This window comes from Drosophila santomea, chromosome 3L (assembly GCF_016746245.2).
Source record: "Drosophila santomea strain STO CAGO 1482 chromosome 3L, Prin_Dsan_1.1, whole genome shotgun sequence".
NCBI lineage: Eukaryota > Metazoa > Arthropoda > Insecta > Diptera > Drosophilidae > Drosophila > Drosophila santomea.
In genome coordinates, this window is record NC_053018.2 from 9,477,232 (window position 1) to 9,496,498 (window position 19,267).

The 19,267-nt window shown below is 47.2% G+C and overlaps 7 protein-coding genes across 8 annotated transcripts in view; 2 read left to right on the top strand and 5 right to left on the bottom strand.

The window, feature by feature from the left end:
• LOC120450094 (peroxidasin) overlaps positions 1-4,781 on the top strand; it is a 30,130-nt gene extending 25,349 nt beyond the window's left edge. Inside the window, exon 11 of the mRNA XM_039632888.2 lies at positions 1,956-4,781. Coding sequence (XP_039488822.1) covers positions 1,956-4,605 — 2,650 coding nt within the window. The 3' untranslated portion in view covers positions 4,606-4,781. The remainder of the gene's footprint in view (positions 1-1,955) is intronic.
• Positions 4,769-5,957, bottom strand: LOC120450100 (acyl-coenzyme A thioesterase 13). Of its 2 annotated transcripts, none has more exons than XM_039632893.1 (3): positions 5,837-5,957; positions 5,321-5,458; positions 4,769-5,254 (listed from the first exon to the last, which is right to left on the bottom strand). In XM_039632893.1, exons 2-3 carry the CDS (start codon positions 5,408-5,410, stop codon positions 4,913-4,915), a joined length of 432 nt encoding a protein of 143 aa, XP_039488827.1. In that variant the 5' UTR covers positions 5,411-5,458; positions 5,837-5,957; the 3' UTR covers positions 4,769-4,912. The 2 variants fall into 2 exon arrangements, with proteins under 2 accessions (XP_039488827.1, XP_039488828.1); XM_039632894.1 differs by having other exon boundaries at positions 5,891-5,911.
• A 167-nt stretch (positions 5,958-6,124) lies between these two features.
• Positions 6,125-7,054, bottom strand: LOC120450098 (acyl-coenzyme A thioesterase 13). The gene is made up of 4 exons (XM_039632892.2): positions 6,915-7,054; positions 6,794-6,859; positions 6,448-6,592; positions 6,125-6,388 (listed from the first exon to the last, which is right to left on the bottom strand). The coding sequence occupies exons 1-4, from the start codon at positions 6,936-6,938 to the stop codon at positions 6,174-6,176; spliced, it is 450 nt and encodes a 149-aa protein (XP_039488826.1). The 5' UTR covers positions 6,939-7,054; the 3' UTR covers positions 6,125-6,173.
• Positions 6,902-9,359, top strand: LOC120450096. Its single transcript, XM_039632890.2, has 3 exons — positions 6,902-7,030; positions 7,250-9,129; positions 9,181-9,359. Exons 1-3 carry the CDS (start codon positions 6,976-6,978, stop codon positions 9,331-9,333), a joined length of 2,088 nt encoding a protein of 695 aa, XP_039488824.1. The 5' UTR covers positions 6,902-6,975; the 3' UTR covers positions 9,334-9,359.
• On the bottom strand, positions 9,322-10,594 carry LOC120450097 (enkurin). The gene is made up of 2 exons (XM_039632891.2): positions 10,357-10,594; positions 9,322-10,298 (listed from the first exon to the last, which is right to left on the bottom strand). Exons 1-2 carry the CDS (start codon positions 10,460-10,462, stop codon positions 9,481-9,483), a joined length of 924 nt encoding a protein of 307 aa, XP_039488825.1. The 5' UTR covers positions 10,463-10,594; the 3' UTR covers positions 9,322-9,480.
• Positions 10,595-10,762: 168 nt separating this feature from the next.
• Positions 10,763-16,908, bottom strand: LOC120450095 (protein daughter of sevenless). The gene is made up of 7 exons (XM_039632889.2): positions 16,751-16,908; positions 13,812-14,136; positions 12,978-13,741; positions 12,800-12,911; positions 12,500-12,740; positions 11,836-12,436; positions 10,763-11,779 (listed from the first exon to the last, which is right to left on the bottom strand). The coding sequence occupies exons 1-7, from the start codon at positions 16,814-16,816 to the stop codon at positions 11,258-11,260; spliced, it is 2,631 nt and encodes an 876-aa protein (XP_039488823.1). The 5' UTR covers positions 16,817-16,908; the 3' UTR covers positions 10,763-11,257.
• A 368-nt stretch (positions 16,909-17,276) lies between these two features.
• LOC120449411 (60S ribosomal protein L8) lies at positions 17,277-18,840 on the bottom strand. Its single transcript, XM_039631867.1, has 3 exons — positions 18,696-18,840; positions 18,316-18,455; positions 17,277-18,078 (listed from the first exon to the last, which is right to left on the bottom strand). The coding sequence occupies exons 2-3, from the start codon at positions 18,451-18,453 to the stop codon at positions 17,446-17,448; spliced, it is 771 nt and encodes a 256-aa protein (XP_039487801.1). The 5' UTR covers positions 18,454-18,455; positions 18,696-18,840; the 3' UTR covers positions 17,277-17,445.
• Positions 18,841-19,267: the final 427 nt, after the last annotated feature.

Genomic DNA, 19,267 nt, shown 5'->3' on the forward strand with positions numbered 1-19,267 from the left:
ATGGGTGCGAGAAAGCCGGGCGCCAAAAGTGAAAAACTATGTTGGAAGAATGCAGGAGTCGCAGTAGTCGCAGGAGCAGCCATCCTGCCCCTTAAAGAGTGTGAGTGAAAACCGCTGAAAGACCCCGACGAAACCAGTGCAACAAAAATGGCAAAAACAACAACAAAAAATACCAAAACACCCAGAAATCCGCCTAAGTTGTGGGTAATGCTGGGCGTAAAACAAAAGCTTATCCTGTTACGGCCACTTTTGTTGTTGCCGCCCGGCTCCTGTGATCCTGCTGCTGGCAAAAAGGCTAACCACGGAAATACATTGCCGTGCGCCACAGCGTGTGGCAAGTGAGGAGTGAGTGAGACGGCAGCCGGGTGCCACAGAGAAACTTTACACCAAATGGGGCACTCGCAAGTGCTGACTGCAGGATACCCTTACTATGGAAAAAGGATTTATAATAAATTCATTTTAAAAAGCAAAAATATAGATTATTTTATAAAAATAGAACGATTTATTTATAAGCAAGGCAATGACTTAATTTAAAATATTTGTTTCTGCCCTGAAATAACTTAATTATGAACCTGAAAAAATTTAATAGACTTATTGGATATACCACTAAGAGAAATTATTTTTAAAACCAGGTTAATTAGTTTTCTGGTAGTTTCCTTGTACTTTTTCCCCTTTTCATTGCACTTTGTGAAAACAATGAATTTGTATTAAATTTAATTGAGTAAACTATTACTGCAAAGAATAAGAAACAAGTATAATTAATACATTTTGCCAGAGATAACGTTCATAATTCTCCAGAGGTAACTCTACCCTACGAACTTTTACACTGTGACTTTTCCACTTTTAAGCACTCTCTGAGGCACCCCGAAAAGATCCATTATCTGCTGAAATAATTGTCCGAGTGTTGCACAAACTTTCTCCAAAAACTATCAATGTCCAAAATACCGTGGGCAATTGTCAGCTATAGAATAGAACAACGGACACCCCATCGAGTGGCCCGGGGAAAAGGACACTGCCAGGAGGGCAGCCACAGAATGGCAGCGTGGAAATATGTAGTTCCTGGCGCCGCAATATCCACTGACTGGAGCCGGAGCACCAGAAACAGGAGCAGGACCAGGCAGCAGTGGCACTGGCTGTGGCAGTGGCAGCTGGCAACCGATAGTGGCAGACACTGGTGCAACAGGGTGTATTATGGTCGTTAAGTTATTACCTACAGCAGCGCCACCGCCAGCGGCACACAATGCCAAAGTTTACACAGTCGAAAGTTTCCTAAAGGAGCATTCCTTGCCAGCAGAATGCCAGGCATGAATTGTTGTTAATGCTGCCCTCCACATCCGCTCCTCCATCTGCTCCTCCATTCAGATTCAAGAAAGGCGAAAAAAGCAAGACGCGGATTTTTCCTATGACTTTTCCCCGCTGCAAACAGAATGCAGCATAATTTCGTGAGGCAGAAAAAAAAAGGGAGAAATGGAGTGGCTGGCATTTTTATTAGACAGCGCGGCCATTTGGGCGACTCCTGCCACTGGCATTATGGTAATTAAAATGTGCAAATTCCCTGCAATATCTTGATTGTTTCCGCGCTTTGTGTTCTTTATGTGCGTGTCAACTGTTGCCTCTGGGCATTTAATAATGACTTATAAGAAAGTAAGCCGACAACTTGGGGAGTAATGCACGGTATACCAACTTTGGGGTCACCAAATGCTATGCCCTGGGTCACCAAACTTCCTTTGCTTATTTAAAGCTATCAGCTTATGTTAACTAATCGCCCTTTGTTTCGTTTCCACATTAGTTTTATAAGAAAATAAGCCGACAACTTGGGGACTAATGCACTGTATGGCGCACAAACCAAGTCTTGGGGTCACCAACTACTTCGCCTGGGTCACCAAACTTCCTTTGATTATTCAAAACTATCAGCTTATGTTAACCAATCTACCTTTGTTTCGCTTCCACATTAGAAACAACGTGGATTTGGCTCCAGGAGATCGGTATGTGCGCATCGCCTTCGCCGAGGCAGCCAAGGAGATTGACCTGGCCATCAACAACACCCTGGACATGCTCTTCTCCAACCGATCCGACAAGGCGCCGCCCAACTATGGCGAACTGCTGCGCGTCTTCCGCTTTCCCACTGGAGAAGCTAGGCAGCTGGCCCGTGCGGCGGAGATCTACGAGCGGACGCTGGTCAATATACGGAAACACGTCCAGGAGGGCGACAACCTGACCATGAAGAGCGAGGAGTACGAGTTCCGGGATCTGCTGTCACGCGAGCATTTGCATCTGGTGGCGGAGCTGTCGGGCTGCATGGAACACCGCGAGATGCCCAACTGCACGGACATGTGCTTCCATTCGCGGTACAGGAGCATCGATGGCACCTGCAACAACCTGCAGCATCCCACCTGGGGTGCGTCACTCACCGCCTTCCGGAGATTGGCGCCACCGATTTACGAGAACGGTTTCAGTATGCCCGTGGGCTGGACGAAGGGCATGTTGTATTCGGGCCATGCCAAGCCCAGTGCGAGATTGGTGTCCACCTCACTGGTGGCCACCAAGGAGATTACACCGGATGCCCGGATAACGCACATGGTGATGCAGTGGGGTCAGTTCCTGGATCACGATCTGGATCATGCCATCCCATCCGTGAGTTCGGAGAGCTGGGACGGAATCGATTGCAAGAAGAGCTGCGAGATGGCACCACCCTGTTATCCCATTGAAGTGCCCCCAAATGATCCGCGCGTCCGAAACCGTCGTTGCATTGATGTGGTGCGTTCCAGCGCCATCTGTGGCTCCGGCATGACCTCCCTCTTCTTCGACAGCGTCCAGCATCGCGAGCAGATCAACCAACTGACCTCCTACATAGATGCATCGCAGATGTATGGCTACAGCACCGCATTCGCCCAGGAGCTGCGCAATCTGACATCCCAGGACGGACTACTCCGTGTGGGTGTCCACTTTCCGCGGCAGAAGGACATGCTGCCCTTTGCTGCTCCCCAGGATGGCATGGATTGCCGCAGGAATCTCGACGAGAACACCATGAGCTGCTTTGTTTCGGGCGATATCCGGGTGAACGAGCAGGTGGGTCTTCTGGCGATGCACACCGTTTGGATGAGGGAGCACAACAGGATCGCCAGCAAACTGAAGCAAATCAATGGCCATTGGGATGGGGACACCTTGTACCAGGAAGCTCGTAAGATAGTGGGTGCCCAGATGCAGCACATCACCTTCAAGCAGTGGCTGCCCCTGATTATTGGCGAAAGTGGCATGGAGATGATGGGCGAGTATTCGGGTTACAATCCCCAAGTGAATCCCAGCATAGCCAACGAGTTTGCCACGGCTGCCCTGCGATTTGGCCACACCATCATCAACCCAATTCTCCATCGCTTGAACGAGACCTTCCAGCCGATACCCCAGGGCCATCTGCTCCTCCACAAGGCCTTCTTTGCTCCCTGGCGTCTGGCCTACGAGGGTGGAGTGGATCCCCTGATGCGCGGCTTCCTGGCCGTGCCCGCCAAGCTGAAGACCCCCGATCAGAATCTCAACACTGAGCTCACAGAGAAACTGTTCCAGACAGCCCATGCTGTGGCACTGGATCTGGCTGCCATCAACATTCAGAGGGGCAGGGATCACGGCATGCCCGGCTATAATGTCTACAGAAAGCTATGCAATCTCACAGTGGCCCAGGACTTTGAGGATCTAGCCGACGAGATCAGCAATGCCGAGATACGTCAGAAGATGAAGGAACTGTATGGACATCCGGATAACGTGGATGTTTGGTTGGGCGGCATTCTCGAGGATCAGGTGGAGGGCGGCAAGGTGGGTCCCCTATTCCAGTGCTTGCTGGTGGAACAGTTTCGCAGACTTCGGGATGGCGATCGCCTGTACTACGAGAATCCCGGTGTCTTCTCACCCGAGCAACTCACCCAAATCAAGCAGGCAAACTTCGGTCGAGTGCTGTGCGATGTGGGTGACAACTTTGACCAAGTCACCGAGAACGTGTTCATTTTGGCCAAGCACCAGGGGGGCTACAAGAAGTGCGAGGATATAGCCGGCATTAATCTCTATCTGTGGCAGGAGTGCGGCAGGTGCAACAGTCCACCGGCCGTCTTCGATTCGTACATACCGCAAACGTACACCAAGCGAAGCAACAGGCAGAAGAGAGATCTCGGCAAGGCGGACGAGGAGGTGGCCACCGCCGAGAGCTATGACAGTCCACTGGAATCCCTCTACGATGTGAACGAAGAAAGGGTCAGTGGTCTGGAGGAGCTGATTGGCAGCTTCCAGAAGGAACTGAAAAAGCTGCACAAGAAGCTGCGCAAGCTGGAGGACTCCTGCAATTCCGCCGACGTCGAGCCGGTGGCTCAGGTGGTGCAGCTGGCGGCGGCACCGCCCCAGGTGGTTAGCAAGCCCAAGAGGAGCCACTGCGTCGACGACAAGGGCACCACCCGGCTGAACAACGAGGTCTGGTCACCGGACGTCTGCACCAAGTGCAACTGCTTCCACGGCCAAGTCAACTGCCTGCGGGAGCGGTGCGGCGAGGTCAGCTGTCCGCCGGGAGTGGACCCACTGACGCCTCCGGAGGCCTGCTGCCCACACTGCCCGATGGTCAAGTGAAGAGCCATCAATTGAATTACGCATATCGACGTTTATCCGTAGTAGCCACCCACTCACTCTAATCAAAACCAAAATGGAAACACACCGGCAATTGCGCAATGAGCATGTTTAATTGACAATTAACTAACAATGTACTGCTACACGTGTAATAAAATAAAGCACATTAATAACCCATAGTCATTTATTTGTACAAATTATTCAACTTACTTGCGGAGTTCCAAAAGTATTTCTCAAAAAGAATAGTACTTTCTTTAGGTACCTCCTAATATACAAAACAATTTATTTAAATTAGCGCAAGTCTGCCAGTCTAGTCGAACTTGATGTACTTCAGATGCGTGCCCTTGGCTATCACCGTGTCGTCCTTCTTGTGCTTCAGGGTGCAATCGATGAAGGCGAGGTACTTGCCCACCTTGGACAGGTTGGCCTCAATCACCACATCGTCACCCAGTTTGGCGCCGTTCAGAAAGTTCACGCTGAGATCTACGGAAACGCCGGGATGACATGGCTTGGACATCAGGGCGTAGGTGGTTATCATGTCCACCAGGGTCATGATATAGCCGCCGTGCATGAACTTGTACAAGTTCACATGATCCTTGTCCACCTTCAGCTCAGCAGTGCAGGCTCCATCGCCGCCGTCCACGATCTTGACCTTTAATAGAAGATGATATGAGTATGAGATAGTGTTTTTTGTAGCTAGACTCTACGGGGAACTAACCTTCTGTAGGTGACTTTCAAAGCCCGTTGATTTGGTGATAATCTCGGTGATGTGTTTGGCGAATTCAAGTCCTTTTTTGCGGGTTCCCATATTATCAATTGATGTTGCCTGACAGACGATCCGCTAGCTTCTATATAACTACAAAATAAATTAGTTCGTCCGATCGGAGAGATTAGAAATGTACTAGTTAAATCTAGATAGATAGATAAGTTTCCGTATCGGGCACTTGTATCTCAAGTCTCTGATAGTAATAGTTTTACAATGGAACAATCCAACTTTATTGTATGACACTCTAGGTATGACGTGTGTGTGTTTGGATTGCACTAAAGTCATTTAAAATAAATCACAGTAGTATGTGAACAAACGTATTGCTTTGATTTTTTTCAATATTTGATTGCTTTATCTTCGAGTGCAGTTTTCCGCTTTTCGATGGAAAGCAAACAACTAGCCGGTATCAAACTAAGGTAAACAGACTATAGCGCAATTTCATGAAATAGTTAGGAACGCGGAACCTACCTAACTACGCCCGTAATGCTTTAAAATTTACATAAATATCTAAAATTTAAATACCCAACGTAACACCTCCGAAAAACTCAATTTCAAAACAAACAACAGCTGTTTCTCGATGACGGGTTTCGCCAATCGATATATGGGCACAATCGATATGGAAACCTTATCTCTATTCAAATTATCCGTTAGGATTTCTATGCTTTTGTTTTTATTTAAATGTTACATTTCTTAATCTTGCAAATTAAGAGCTTTTGAAAAACAAAGGGCCAGCACATATAAGTTAGCAAGTCTTAATAGTGGTTCGAAAAATTTTATTTGGCTTTGCGACAATCTGCAAACTGTTTTAGAAATCCAGCTTTTCCTTGTCGAACTGAATGTACTTGACCTGTCCGCCCTTCGCAATTATCTTTCCGTCGGACTTGCGCCGCAGAATGCAATCCAAATAGGCCATTTTCTTGCCGGCCCGCACAGTATGACAATCAATTTCTATAATTTCGCCAGGTTTCGCTGCTGCAATATAGCTCACATTCAGGTTGGCCGTAACTCCGGGATGGGAGCCTTACAATAAATGTGAAACTTATTTAGATCTCCTTCTAATTAGTAAACATGTGAAATACCTTTTGACATCAGGGCGTACGTGGTACAATTATCAACAATTGTCGCCGTGAGACCGCCATGCAAAGTTCCTTGGCGATTCAGGTGCTCACTGGCCACAGTGAACTCTCCTATTGCGCGACCATCACCACCGCCTGTGATTTTAATCTGCGAATATAATTTAATTTAATTTGGTCAAGTTTTTGAATCTGTAGATCCCACGGGAGAGATGGGCACTTCAAAGTCGCACTTATCGATTGTAGCGAGCCGAGTTATGTAATACCATCACTAATGACAGTCTGCTGTTTGCACGTCAGACTTTGACGGCGTCTATTTAAATTCGCCTGCACTTTTTGTTTATAATCTCACCATTCGCAAAACCCGGTCAAATCCATTGGACCCGCTGGCGTACTCGGACATCTGCTTCACAAAGTCCTACGAAGAGGAAGTACTTTAGTTAGCTACTTGACCAGTTACATGGTGTACTAACCATTCCCAGTTTCTTGGCCGCCATTCCGGTGGATTTGGATTCGTGAACTGAGCACGACGAAATGACGAAAGTTACTGAGGGAGAAATTTCACGTGGCGTTCAAGATGTGGGGAACTGTAAGTGTATGCGTGCTATATAGATATACATATCCACACATCCGAGATAGTGATTGCCGATTCTCTGCGGTTTGTTGTGCTTGCTCTGTTCGCACTAAAAAAAAACCTGTAAATAATCCGCAGTCTTCAATGACATTGTGTGAAATATCTTGTAAAATTTTTAGTACAGAAGTAAAAACTAGTGGACATCATCAGTGATAATGTTTTTTTTCGTTCTAGCTAATCTGGAATTTCCCATCCTAGCCAAAGGATTCGTCCGCCAAGACTCGGTACACGACTTTATAAACAGCGACTCCGACGGCGACTTTATAGCACTGAGCGGCTCCAAATCGGATGTGGTCACTTTGGAGTTGAACTGCAAGTTCATGGTCGTGGATCCCTGTCCCTATTTAGTGGCCATCTTGGATTCTTATGCCGCGGAGACACGACCATTGGACGTTTTGGCCAGCAGAGTGGATTTGGTGGCCATATACGACAGCTGCGATGTCCTGGAGGCACAGCACCTGGCCCTGGAGCCGGCCTACACCGCTGTGTGCTCCGTTGCCGTGCCACCAGCCAGATTAATAACAGTCAAGCGGGCACCCAAGCCGCTGGCTAATGGAAATCTGCTCCTGGGTTCCCTTTACACCTATGGATCCTTAAGCCTAATGACCAAACCCGCGGAATACAGTCGCTGGAGCCCTCTGGAAGGACTCAACATCGCTAAAACTCTGAGGGACACTCTGTTGCCTGAAGTGAACACCGCCATGATAGAAGACTTTAAGAGTTATCAAGAATATATTGATCCCGCCTGGATCACTATGTTTGCTTGGTTACCTGATGATTCGAATACCACTGGCCAACATGTTTTGGTTCTGGGAACCGCCTCCGGAAGTTTGTGGTTGCTAACCTTAAGCGCCGATGTCAAAACTCTTTTGAGTCACCACGAAACGAAAACCTGCCTGAGTCGTATCTGCCATATACAAGCTTTCCAGGACCTTCTGCTGGTGGGCGATAGCAACGGACTCATCCACCTGTACCAAATACCAGCAAAGGGAAGCAAGACCCCCACCTTAGTGAAGCCCTTGTGGGAGAGAGCTGATCGCATGGGTCTGCAAATGGCAGTGATCACCGAATGTCCCATCAAGGACTGCTATTATATAACCTGCTGCAAGGCGGCGGTTCTGCTGACCTGGAGCATGCCAAGAACAGGGAGCACAGAGTGCCTGAAAGCACGGATCTATATCGGCGGAATGAAGATCACCGGTCTCTGCAGCCTGGACAACAGTAGCTATGCTGCAGGCACCGCAGGAAGCTATCTGCATCGCGTACAAATTATCCACGAGAATAATCAGCTCAGCTTGCAGATGCAATCGATAGCCATGGGTGTGCTTCAGGACTTTCAGGTGATGGGACTGAGCACCAGCAGGCACAGGAACTTAATGACCCTTTTTCTCTACCGCAACAAAGAATACATGAGTGAGACTGTGCCTCAAAAGAACCAGTTGCTCTTTCAAGTGCTCAAGGTGGGGAATCAGGATCCACTTGCTCAGCTCATCAGTCACTTGGAATCAAATAACCCCATGAATCACTATACCGATTTATTAGCTGAACTACGTCTACACGTATTTGCCGAGGAGAATTGGCAAAGGTATATGGACTACGGTCCATTAGATTCCTTCCAATTTACGGATTCCGCCACTGAAAGCCAGTTGCAGCAGCTGCAAATCAAATTCCATGTCCTGCAATTCGTGATTCGCCTGCAAACGAGCCACCTCCAGCTGACCGTTCACAGCCAAAAGTCCCAGGATGAGCTGCAGCTGCTCCTTGCGATGCTGAATATCACACACATAAGACTGAGGCTCCAGTTCATTGAGTCATTAAGTATGAGGACACCATTCCAGGAGCAGGCAACAAAGTGTATGTTTGAGGAGGCCCACCGACTGATGAATAAAATTAAGACCGACTTCACGGAAAAGCATGTCCTACGACCCACAGCAAACGCATTCGTTGAGCAAGTAGATAATCATATTCAGCTCCTGCATAAGAATCTGGGTATTCCTGTGATAGCTAATCCCCAGGAGAAGCAACTTCATCGCTGCAGTGTGTCCCTTGTCGAGGTAAGGACTTTATAAAATTATTGTGAAAACATGTCTATAGCATCCACACAGATCTCCCCCAGCTTGGAGCGACGCTACTGCAGCCTGTGCGAGCGACAGATCCTCTTCGAGTTGGAAAACCTGCAAGAACTCTACGAGTCCGGGAGAAATCTGACATGTCCTGTTTGCCATGGAAGCTTCGCAACGGAAATGTTTAATGCATAAACGTTAAATTTATTCTCAACCTTCAATACCAAGTGTTTTGTGTGTCTGCCTCTAAGAGCAAAGCAAGTGAATCCAAAGGAACACCTCACTCGGCTGCCAGATGCCGACACACATGGACAAAAAAAGGAAAGAAATAAAATGTCATCGTTAGTACTCGGAAACATAGATAATGGGAGTGGTATCGATAAGTAGAATGTCCTGCTCCACCTGGCGAAGATCAGACTCCAGCTTGCTCTTGCGTTGCCGCTTGGCGATGCTGTCGATGAGCAGCGACATGGACTGATACTGCTTGGTCATCTCGGTCAGGCTCAGTCGCAGTCCCTCGAGGATCTCATTGCGCTCGGCCTGCTCCATCACCCGCATTCCCGGCACTTGCGGCGGACCACTTGATTGCACCGAGGCCCTGGTGAAGCCCTTAATGCCGCGGCACAACTCCAGCAAACGTGCCTGCTCCTTGGCGCACACCGCGTTCATGTCGGCCAACATTCTCTTGGTTTTCTTGAGATAAATTGGAACCTTGCCGAAATCCTTGCGGCAGATAAACTGCGGTACCAATCCGGAATTGAGCAGATCGTGACGCGCTCCCACGGGAGTGTCTACATAACGAGGTGGCGGAGGACAGGGAATCGTCTTTCCGGCGCACATCCGGTTGCGTTTAATGAAATTCGGCACCATGGTCGTCTTTTTGCCGCCACTGCCCGGTGTTGGAAGTGGAGGCATTGGCGGCATCTTGGGACACTTGTGGGTATTCTCTCGCCGCCATTTGATGCCCTGGCTCTTGCGCAAGTAGGCGCACGGTGGGTCAATCGGAGTGTGAGCACAGCCCATAGTGCGATGGGCCGATTTCTTGGCCTCCGTCAGGACACGGGTACCATCGGCCTGCAGGATAACCGACAACTTCTTGTCCTCTTCGTTCAAGCGTTCGCGAAGTTTACGGGCATACTTGGCTGCCCTCTCCACAACAGCTGCAAAATTGCTCAAAGTTAGATGTGAAGAAAGGATTGGTTAGTAAGAGATCCCTACGATTTTTGTAGACAAAAATGGATTCCCTTGGTCCTTGGGCCTTCTCAAAATCGTGCTCGCACCCAACAATGTTCTCATCGTGATGGGTGATGTAAACGAGGGACATTGTAATGCAAATATATAAGGTTGAAAGTAGGCAACTCTAAAGCGTGATATTTTACTGACTATTCGTTTAATACTAACAGTCTGTTTAGTAGACTTCTGCGTTGCCAAGTACCTCCGCGCTGACTTTGATTGATTTACCTAATAACATAGGTTGCTATAGATTTTTCAGCGTTTCCTGGAGATTTTAAAAGTTTTCTAACAATTGGAATTCGATATTTGTTCTGGATCTTTCAGGAACACACAGAAAGTTGGTATTATTGTATGTATATTTTTTAAAGCACAGAATCAAGCTACAGCTTGTGTCGCACACGAGTTACATTAATAAATTGTAAATAATTTGTTACCATATAAAATTCGTGTATATAAATATTTCGCTTGCGTATATAAAATAATTGTTTGCATTGTAAAATTAGCACTAAGATCGTTTGTCATGGTTACATTTTGATTCCGAAGCTTAACAATAAACATGGAAGTGTTGGAAGCACGATTTAAATACGAATACGACATAGATTCAGATTCAGATACGGATTACAGATTACAGATTCAAAGCAGCACACAAAAATGCTGGTGCCGACTTAGAAGCTAGATATGTGTTTTTAATGGGTTATGAATTTGACGATGTTAACGAATGTAAAAGCCACTCAGAATTTGCACTGTTTTTGGATGTGGCCAGCTCTTCTCTGCTGACCACCAATAGGCACTACGAAAATTTCGGATCAGCACATGGTCCTTTGCTATTGCACGTTGACAAGTAGATGTACTGGAGATTTGATACCATTTAGCTGAACCAGCAGTTTTACTTGTTGCCGCTGCTCTCGCGCTCCTCTCGAATCCTTTTGAATGCCTCCGTCTTGACAAAGTCCACGGATCTATAGACTACGCTGCTGGGCACTGGGGCACGGGCTCCACCAGCTTCTACGCCAGCCAGTCGCATCCCACTAGCTCCGTTTCCTCCCTGTGAGTACAGATTTCCCACACTCATGCTGGATCGATTTAGCAATGGCGGTTTGTTTGTCACATCCAAATCAAAGTACTGAAGCTTGTGCTCAGGCTGCGCCGCCGCTTGCTGCTTGGCAGCGGCCGCTCCCGTCAAGCTCATCATGGCAGCCGCTGCCGATGCGGTGCGCTGATGCTGTACCGACATGCTGCCGGGACTGTTTGGATGCTGTCGATGCTGTTGGCGAGGCAGGGTGCGGGTCTCATGGAAGAAGGCGTTGGCTGCCGGGGAGTGGACATCCGTTTCATGCGGCAGCACCATTGAAAGAGGTGCTCCGGAGGAACGTCGTGTTGCCGGCGACATGGTGACCGGATTCCCCAACTGAAAGTGAGACATACGTGAAAGGATGTTGTGTATGTACAACGTTTCTTACTCACCTTATAGGCATTCGGTTTGCACTTTCTGTCCACGCTGGGCGGTCCAATCGGCTGCTGCAGTTGGGCTGCACCCAATTTATTGGTTAAATGCTCCACGCCCACCGGGGGCTTTGCCGGGAATTCCTCCGGCGGTTTGTCCTCTACAACTGGCAATCCTCCCGCCACCTTTGGCTTAAGTTTGCGGTTAACTGGCGGGCAATCCGCCTGCTCCATGAAGTCGTATCGAAAAACATTGCCCTCCATCTTTGTGGGAGCTGCATTAGTGTAGCAGTGTCGGGGCAACGTTCGCGCACTGATGGGCGATGAGGCGGCTGTCTGTGCCCCGCCAACCAGGCCGGGATTCGCTGCCGCTGAGATGGCGGCCACTGCACCCAAATCGACCGCCATTAGATTTGGCGTCGATGCAGCAATGGGGTTGGAATTGTGTGGGCTGGTAACTGGTCGCTCGCCCAGCAGCTGGTTGACGTTGTAGTAAGGCTGCTGATGAGACCTTGGAATGTCGTAGCTTTCCTCGATGAAAGCAGAGTGGGCGTTGCGGCGTGCCACAATGGCCGGTGAAGTATTTTCCGTATCCGACAGCTGCGGCAGATCGCGAGGAATTCTGCGAGTACAAAAATTGACATTGAAATGTGTTTAAAGTTCACTTGACAGTGCTTTAACTCACTTTTCATTCTCCTTAAAGTCCAATATGAGATTATTTTTGTTCTTCAGCACCTTGGCCAGCTTATCCAGCGTTCCTTGGTCACCAGCCTCTGCCAGAGATGCTGCTCCCGCTAGCTTGGAATTCTTTTCAGCTGGTGGCACGCTCGCTCCACCTTCTTCGGGCATCTTGGAGAAACGCTGCGAGTAGGTCAGTACGAATGATTCGTTCTCAATGGAACTATCCGAAGGTCGAGTGCTGCGATCTGTAATAAATCTTTCTTAACTGCGAATTCGCTTTGATGTTTGACATTCGAGTGCTTACCGACATTCTCGCGCAGGGGCAAAGGATGAGCCCACTCATCGTCATCGGTGAAAACGCTTTCCGAATCGGAGTCGGAGCGCTGTTTACTAGCATTGTTATTGGCCAATTGTTGCTGAATGGAAAACAAGATAATTATTAATTACAACTGCATGACGTACATCGTAATCTATCAACTTACCAGACTCAAATTGGTAATCTTCGGTGAGTAGGACTGATCGTTGGTCAGATTCAGACCAATGTTGTTATGACTGCGCGGCGTATCGTAGAACTTGGGATCCAAGTTGTTCAACGGCGTGGTGGGGTTGTTTGGTATGGCCACATCTGCACCGGGAGTTCCACTGCCGGGCAGGAATCTCGGGCTGCCCGAGAAGCACTCGCTGATCGGTATGTATGGTCCGGAGGCGGTGCTCAAAGCGGGTGAAGCCTGCACGCTGCTGTGTTGCTGGGCCGCTGCCTCGGCCAGAGTTTGCTGGGTGAGCACCAGGTGCTCCGGCAACTTTCGCACCACGCCGTTGGCGCTGACGGCCAAGCGAGCTGCTTGTTGCTGCTGCTGCAGTTGCTCGGCGGCTGCAGCTGCCGCCTGAGCTTGGATCAAAGCACTGTGATTCAGATACAGAGCCGTTGCCGGCGATGGAGGCGGTTGCTGCTGGGCAGCCGAGAGCAGTTCCTGCTGGTCGAAGTTGGCATCGCAGAGCATCGTCTCGCGATTGCTGTACTCCGTGTTTACATACACCGAGTCTGAGTTATTGTTGCCGACACTCGAGGGCATTGGTTGCTGTTCAATGACCGCCGGGCGTCGCAGTTGGGCAGATCCTCCAGCGTTCGGGACCGAGGCTTGGGGCGCTGTTGTTCCGGCAGAGGAGTGCAACGATGTGGTGGTCGTATTCTGCGTGGAGTTGCTCAAACCGCCACTGGAGCTTGTATGCTGGGTGCGGTTTTCGTCTGGGTGTTACAAAGAAGGAAGGAAATACTTGAAAAGGGGTTCTTTGGACTTGGGTTTGTGTACACTTACCTGCACCCACAGCGCCCAGTGGCAGCTCATTCGACTGCTTGGTGTCATGTAGGTGACACACCTGGCAGATGCAGTTCACCCAGTCGCGCATATCCGCCTCCGTTTCGGCAGCCAGGTAATAGGTGCGCTTGGGCGTCTTGATATCGAACATGTACTGAAACTTCTGCTTGCGATTCTCCAGCCGCAGGCCGCAGTCCACCTGCTCGCACTGATCCAAATCGATAACGCCCTTCAGCTTGCGGCAGTTGTGGTCGGTGTAGTATTCGAGGCAGAACTGCTCCGGTATCTCGCCCTGCTTCAGCGTGAAATAGCGACGCCTCCAGCGCTGCAAAGATAATTTGGAAACAAGGCGTTAAGAGTTGCAACGAAGCGCACAGTTGGAACAGCAATAGTGATTTCTTGTATGCCTTTACACAGCCAAGTTTCCCTCATAACAATATGTTCAATAGGTCGTGGAAGTACAAATATCATAATAACAAACTAACAAAGTTTAAAATGTGAGTCCCCTAAATGGGATTCAACTTTGTTGCTGTTTTTGATAAGAGTCTTTATACAGTATACAGGCCTGAGAATATTAAACAAATTACACTTCTATAAATTGTACTAAGACGTCTGAATAGTGATGACTAACTTAATGAGGTAGTTAGTCATCAGGCAAAGATGATTACAATATTTACGCGACTATAGTTTGATAAACTAATGAAGGATCTGCATGGCAATCTGAATCATTAACAGATTTCCTAGAATCTGAGAGATGCCAATGCCTTGATTAATATGTAACGAACTCTAACTATGCGATATCTTGCAGTACTTTTATATAGCCGTAGATAAATGTGCTCCACCAGTGCGCCGATGTCTCTGTTCGGAATTAAGATACCCTTGCTGAGCGATGGACTGTGGATGGTGATATGAGGGTAGGGTCCGTCCGGCTGATCAGCTCAACGGCTGACTGCACTATCGCCAATAACATAAGCTGCTGCTGGTGATGATGAGTAAGCGGGTGGGTGATGAAGCCCAAGTCAACAGCGACTGCAGCGGCGCTGCTTTTCCGCGAATCATGTTTTGCATTGACATTTTCTTGGGTAAACAGCAGACACACACACACACACGGAACAACACCCCACGCCCATGTTACCGTTAAGCGGTTGAGAAATTAACAGCTGAGAGAGGTTTGGAAACCCGCTGAAAACTGAAAACTCCAACTGATAATGGATGGATTTTTTCGGACTGTATAATATCACGCTTAATTGAATTATAAACAATAAACATAATGCCGCACACAGGCCAGAAATTGGCACCCCCGAGGCGCTGGAAATACGCAGCTTATTTTCTCGAGGCATCATTCAAGTTTGTTTATACAATGGCGCTCATGATATTAGAAACGCATATGTGCGGGCAAAGGTTCTATTTTTACAATTTTTCTAAGTAGTTTGTTTACTTTTCACAGCGTGATGGGGGATTTTTCAAATTAGAGGACTGCCATAAACCTTTGATATTTTTAGACGCGGCTTAGAACCAAAAAGTTGCTTATTTTAATTATTGTATTTATAATCTTAGGAAATTTTCAAAGTAGTTCAACTGAATACTACTATTTTGACCGCTATTGCATGGCGAAGCATAAGCAAACAAATTGAGTACAGTGAAACCATTAAGTGGGTTTGCTGTAACTGAAAATTCAGTGCTGCAGACCTTTTGATCAACGGTTTGGGTGTTCTTGGAACTGTCGTATCCACTATAAGTGGTTTCAAATAAACGTTCTAGAGATGGGCGCGTGACAAGGTGTCGTGCCACGAATGCTAAAGGAGTAATTATTATAAATTATAACTTAACATATTTAATTGACAGTTGAAACTAGTAAATCCGAATAAAGCCATCTCTAATTTAATCTACTCTACTACTTTTGAAAAATGCGTTTTTAATAATTCATTACCAAAAGATAGGTTGCCTTATTTCAAATCTAATGAATCATAAATTATGACCGACCGTAATTAAAAGTTATAAAACTGACACAGCACTAGCGCATCACTAGCAAAAACAAAAACAAAGACAACAACAAGGAGCTGGAAAGACAAGTGCGCCATTGTTTTTGTGGCGGCCGTCGTTAGTTTATGTTGCTTTTGTACACTGTTTTTGTGCGTGATCCGCCGTGGCTTATCGGCCGTGCACATAAACAACGAAAAAACAAGCACATATGCGCATAAAAAACATGCATACACGGAATACGGGGAAAGTAAATTTGATTAAACGCAACAGTTGGCGGAAATTTAATACACGAGCGGCTCCCTAAAGTAAACACTAAACGGAAAATTAATTAAGCGTAAATTTAGACCACGGCAAAGGAAAAAAAACACGTTCCCACGCCAGAAAGCAAACATAAACAGAAAGAGAGTGGGTGACGGAAGGGGAGGCGGGGAAAGAGAGAGAGAGAGAGGGAAAAACGCAGAGGAAGCCATCGTAAATTCATTCACATATTCGCAATTACTGCTGCGGTTTTCAGCTTGTTTGCATTCCAATCAACTGGAATACTGGAACCGTAATCCCTCGGCTTAATAATGAATTAAATTATACCACAAACAACAACGCACACACAAACACACACACTAAGGCAGGCACCAATACAGGCTTAGCGTAATTGTAAAAAAATGCCACTTCCATTATCCATCGTTTTTTTTTTTATCTTTTTCGTGAGTCAATCGATGGACAAAGATTGCGGTATTTCTCTTCCGGCCTTAAGTTTACCGTTAGCCAATTGCGGTTCTCTTTTCTTTGCGCATTTCACTAATCACTTGGCATTTCTGATTCGATTGCATTGGAATTTTCATTTTGATTTTGATTTTGAGCTGGGGTTTCCAGGAAAATTCCTTCGCACTTGCTTTCACGCACACACACACATACACAGGTTTTCGAAAGCCTAAGGTTTTCCATTTTCGGAAACTTACTGCTCGCCAAATGCGTTTGGTGGGCGGCGACTTAATTAGCCAGCCTTCATAAAAAGTGCGATCCATTATTTTGCAGCGCTCGACGCAAATTACTTCGATTTATTTCACTCCACTCCGCGCACACCAACTAGAGGTGGGCCACATGCCAACGATACTATCGATCATTCGGGTCTGGCTGGGCAATATCGATTAGGTATTCGTTTGGCATAAAGTTGCATGTTTACCCAACACTGGAACTATTTATAATTTTGAGTTGTAATAATTTAATATTTACATTCCTCATTAGATAAAAAGCAAAACACGCTTAGCTTTCATTTTTGAACTACAGCATGCTCAAAAAAGCAGTACAAATAGCACATAACTATTGCTACTAACATCTTTAGTTTTATATGTACTAAAAAATTCACATTTTGTTTGAAAACAAGAATTTGCAAATAACGTTTTTACATTATTAACCTTAACAAAAATTCCAAGCTTAATTCTTTAAGCTGTTACCCCATTACAAATTTAAATAGCAAACGAAGGATAATTTTTACAAATAAGTTTTATTCCGCCGTGTCAAGCGTATGCCTAGAACATACAGATTTTCCATGTAGAATAGCATTTTCTCCCACAGCGCCGCACAGCAGAGTACGACTACTACCCAGATCTTAGGCGGAACCTGCGCCACGCCGGAATCCTGCTGCAGCCAGAGCTTACTTGTCCTTGCTGTCGCCCTTGCCACCACGGATCCTACCGGTACGACGGGCAGCAATGAGACCGACCTTGCGACCGGCGGAGGTGCCTCGCTTGACGGTGGAGGCCTTACCGATGTGCTGATGGTTACCACCACCGTGAGGATGCTCCACAGGGTTCATGGCCACACCACGCACCTTAGGCCAGCTGTTGCGCTTCACCTTGTACTTGTGGTAGGCACGACCGGCCTTCAGGATGGGCTTGTCGATACGACCGCCACCGGCAACGATGCCAACCATGGCGCGGTTGGCCGAGGGCACGACCTTCTTGGCGCCGGAGGGCAGCTTGACACGGGTCTTCTTGGTGTCCTGGTTGTGGGCAATCACGGTGGCGTAGTTGCCAGAGGTACGGGCCAAACGGCCACGATCGCCGGTCTTCTCCTCCAAGTTGCAGATGATGGTACCCTCAGGCATCTGGCTCAGGGGCATCACGTTGCCAATCTGGAGGGTGGCCTTGCGACCGCAGTACACGAACTGGCCGGTGTGCATGCCCTCGGGGGCGATGAACAGCTCCTTGCGGATCTTGTAGCGGTAGGGGTCGCGGAAGTGGACGACGGCCAGAGGGGCGCCACGGCCGGGATCGTGGATGATGTCCTGCAACACGAAAGTGTACGGTTTGGTTAGTCACAGTTCATAAGGCAAGTAAACTTCTTGAATCTAGTTCGAAACAGTTAGTAAGCTGTCACAGGTGCTTTAGCAGGTTTCAGCTTAAAGCGAGAAACCAAAAAGTTTCTTGAATGTGGCAGATAGAAAGTCATGGCCAAGTGGCATGAGATCCCTTGCACATTGAGTGGATAGGTAGATAGGTAATCCCAGGAGCACACTACTCACCTTGACAACTCCGCGAATGTAGCCGGAACGCTCGGCGAAGTCCAGGGAACGCAGCTTGGCGGCTCCCTTGCGCTTCTTCACGTGCGCCTTGAACACGGAACCAGCTCCCTTACGCTGTGCACGAATGACGCGACCCATTGCTGCAAGACAAATTCACTGAATTAGTAGTACTCCATGTTGCGAATGCAGTTTCACTAAAAAAGATGGCCAATCAACGCTGTTCCATAGACACACGCTATGAAATTTCTGTCTTGGTCGACTATTTTGTGAGAAAATTGAAATATTCCATGTTTCTTGGGTATAACGTTAAATTGCGCACTGTAAACAACTTCCGCAATTGAAAACACCACCAAATTGTCAAAATTTAGCACGTGGCTTACCGTAAAATTAAAATTTGCCCAATACGACCTCTCCGGAAACGGGGCGAAAAGAAAAGAAAAGAAGAAGAGGTCCTAGAGGTGGGCAGAGAATAGTGTGGCAGCATATGGCGTCTAAAGTGCTGCTGGAGAACGAACTGTTTCCCACTGTTATTTTTGGTACTTAGCAAACTGTTAAATTGCTTATTTGTTTAATGAATTTTGCTAAACTGTTTATTATATTATTCCCTCCAATTTAATTGTCCGGACGTTTAGCCATCAATAGCTCGCGGACGATGAAAATTCATAATCGTGGGGGACTTTACAAGTCGGACAGTGCAGGTTTGTTTTCAATCTTTGCCAAATCTATATCGCTGAAATCTGCTTGGCAACTGCTTATTGAAATATATTTTTAAAAGATGAGATTTGAATTTGTTTTTGCAAATCTACTCTCCCAAATCTGTTAAAAACGAACCATTTATAAAATATTTATCTACTAATAGTAAATAAAATTGTAAAATGTTGTATCTAATTGTATGCGAATAAATAGTAACAACAAAATTGGTGGAAACGTTCCAAAATCGGTAGCACTCTGA

Coding starts and splice junctions, on each gene's coding strand:
- LOC120450095 (XM_039632889.2), bottom strand. CDS start 16,816: ATGGATCGCACTTTTTATGAAGGCTGGCTAATTAAGTCGCCGCCCACC. Junction 12,912..12,977: donor AGATTACCAATTTGAGTCTG/GTAAGTTGATAG, acceptor TTTTCCATTCAG/CAACAATTGGCCAATAACAA. Junction 12,741..12,799: donor GCCCCTGCGCGAGAATGTCG/GTAAGCACTCGA, acceptor GATTTATTACAG/ATCGCAGCACTCGACCTTCG.
- LOC120450100 (XM_039632893.1), bottom strand. CDS start 5,410: ATGGGAACCCGCAAAAAAGGACTTGAATTCGCCAAACACATCACCGAG. Junction 5,255..5,320: donor TTGAAAGTCACCTACAGAAG/GTTAGTTCCCCG, acceptor CTTCTATTAAAG/GTCAAGATCGTGGACGGCGG.
- LOC120450098 (XM_039632892.2), bottom strand. CDS start 6,938: ATGGCGGCCAAGAAACTGGGAATG. Junction 6,860..6,914: donor CGGCCAAGAAACTGGGAATG/GTTAGTACACCA, acceptor TCCTCTTCGTAG/GACTTTGTGAAGCAGATGTC. Junction 6,389..6,447: donor GTACGCCCTGATGTCAAAAG/GTATTTCACATG, acceptor ATTTATTGTAAG/GCTCCCATCCCGGAGTTACG.
- LOC120450097 (XM_039632891.2), bottom strand. CDS start 10,462: ATGTCCCTCGTTTACATCACCCATCACGATGAGAACATTGTTGGGTGC. Junction 10,299..10,356: donor CATTTTTGTCTACAAAAATC/GTAGGGATCTCT, acceptor GCAATTTTGCAG/CTGTTGTGGAGAGGGCAGCC.
- LOC120450096 (XM_039632890.2), top strand. CDS start 6,976: ATGACGAAAGTTACTGAGGGAGAAATTTCACGTGGCGTTCAAGATGTG. Junction 7,031..7,249: donor CGTTCAAGATGTGGGGAACT/GTAAGTGTATGC, acceptor TTTTCGTTCTAG/CTAATCTGGAATTTCCCATC. Junction 9,130..9,180: donor GCAGTGTGTCCCTTGTCGAG/GTAAGGACTTTA, acceptor GCATCCACACAG/ATCTCCCCCAGCTTGGAGCG.
- LOC120449411 (XM_039631867.1), bottom strand. CDS start 18,453: ATGGGTCGCGTCATTCGTGCACAGCGTAAGGGAGCTGGTTCCGTGTTC. Junction 18,079..18,315: donor ACATTCGCGGAGTTGTCAAG/GTGAGTAGTGTG, acceptor TTCGTGTTGCAG/GACATCATCCACGATCCCGG.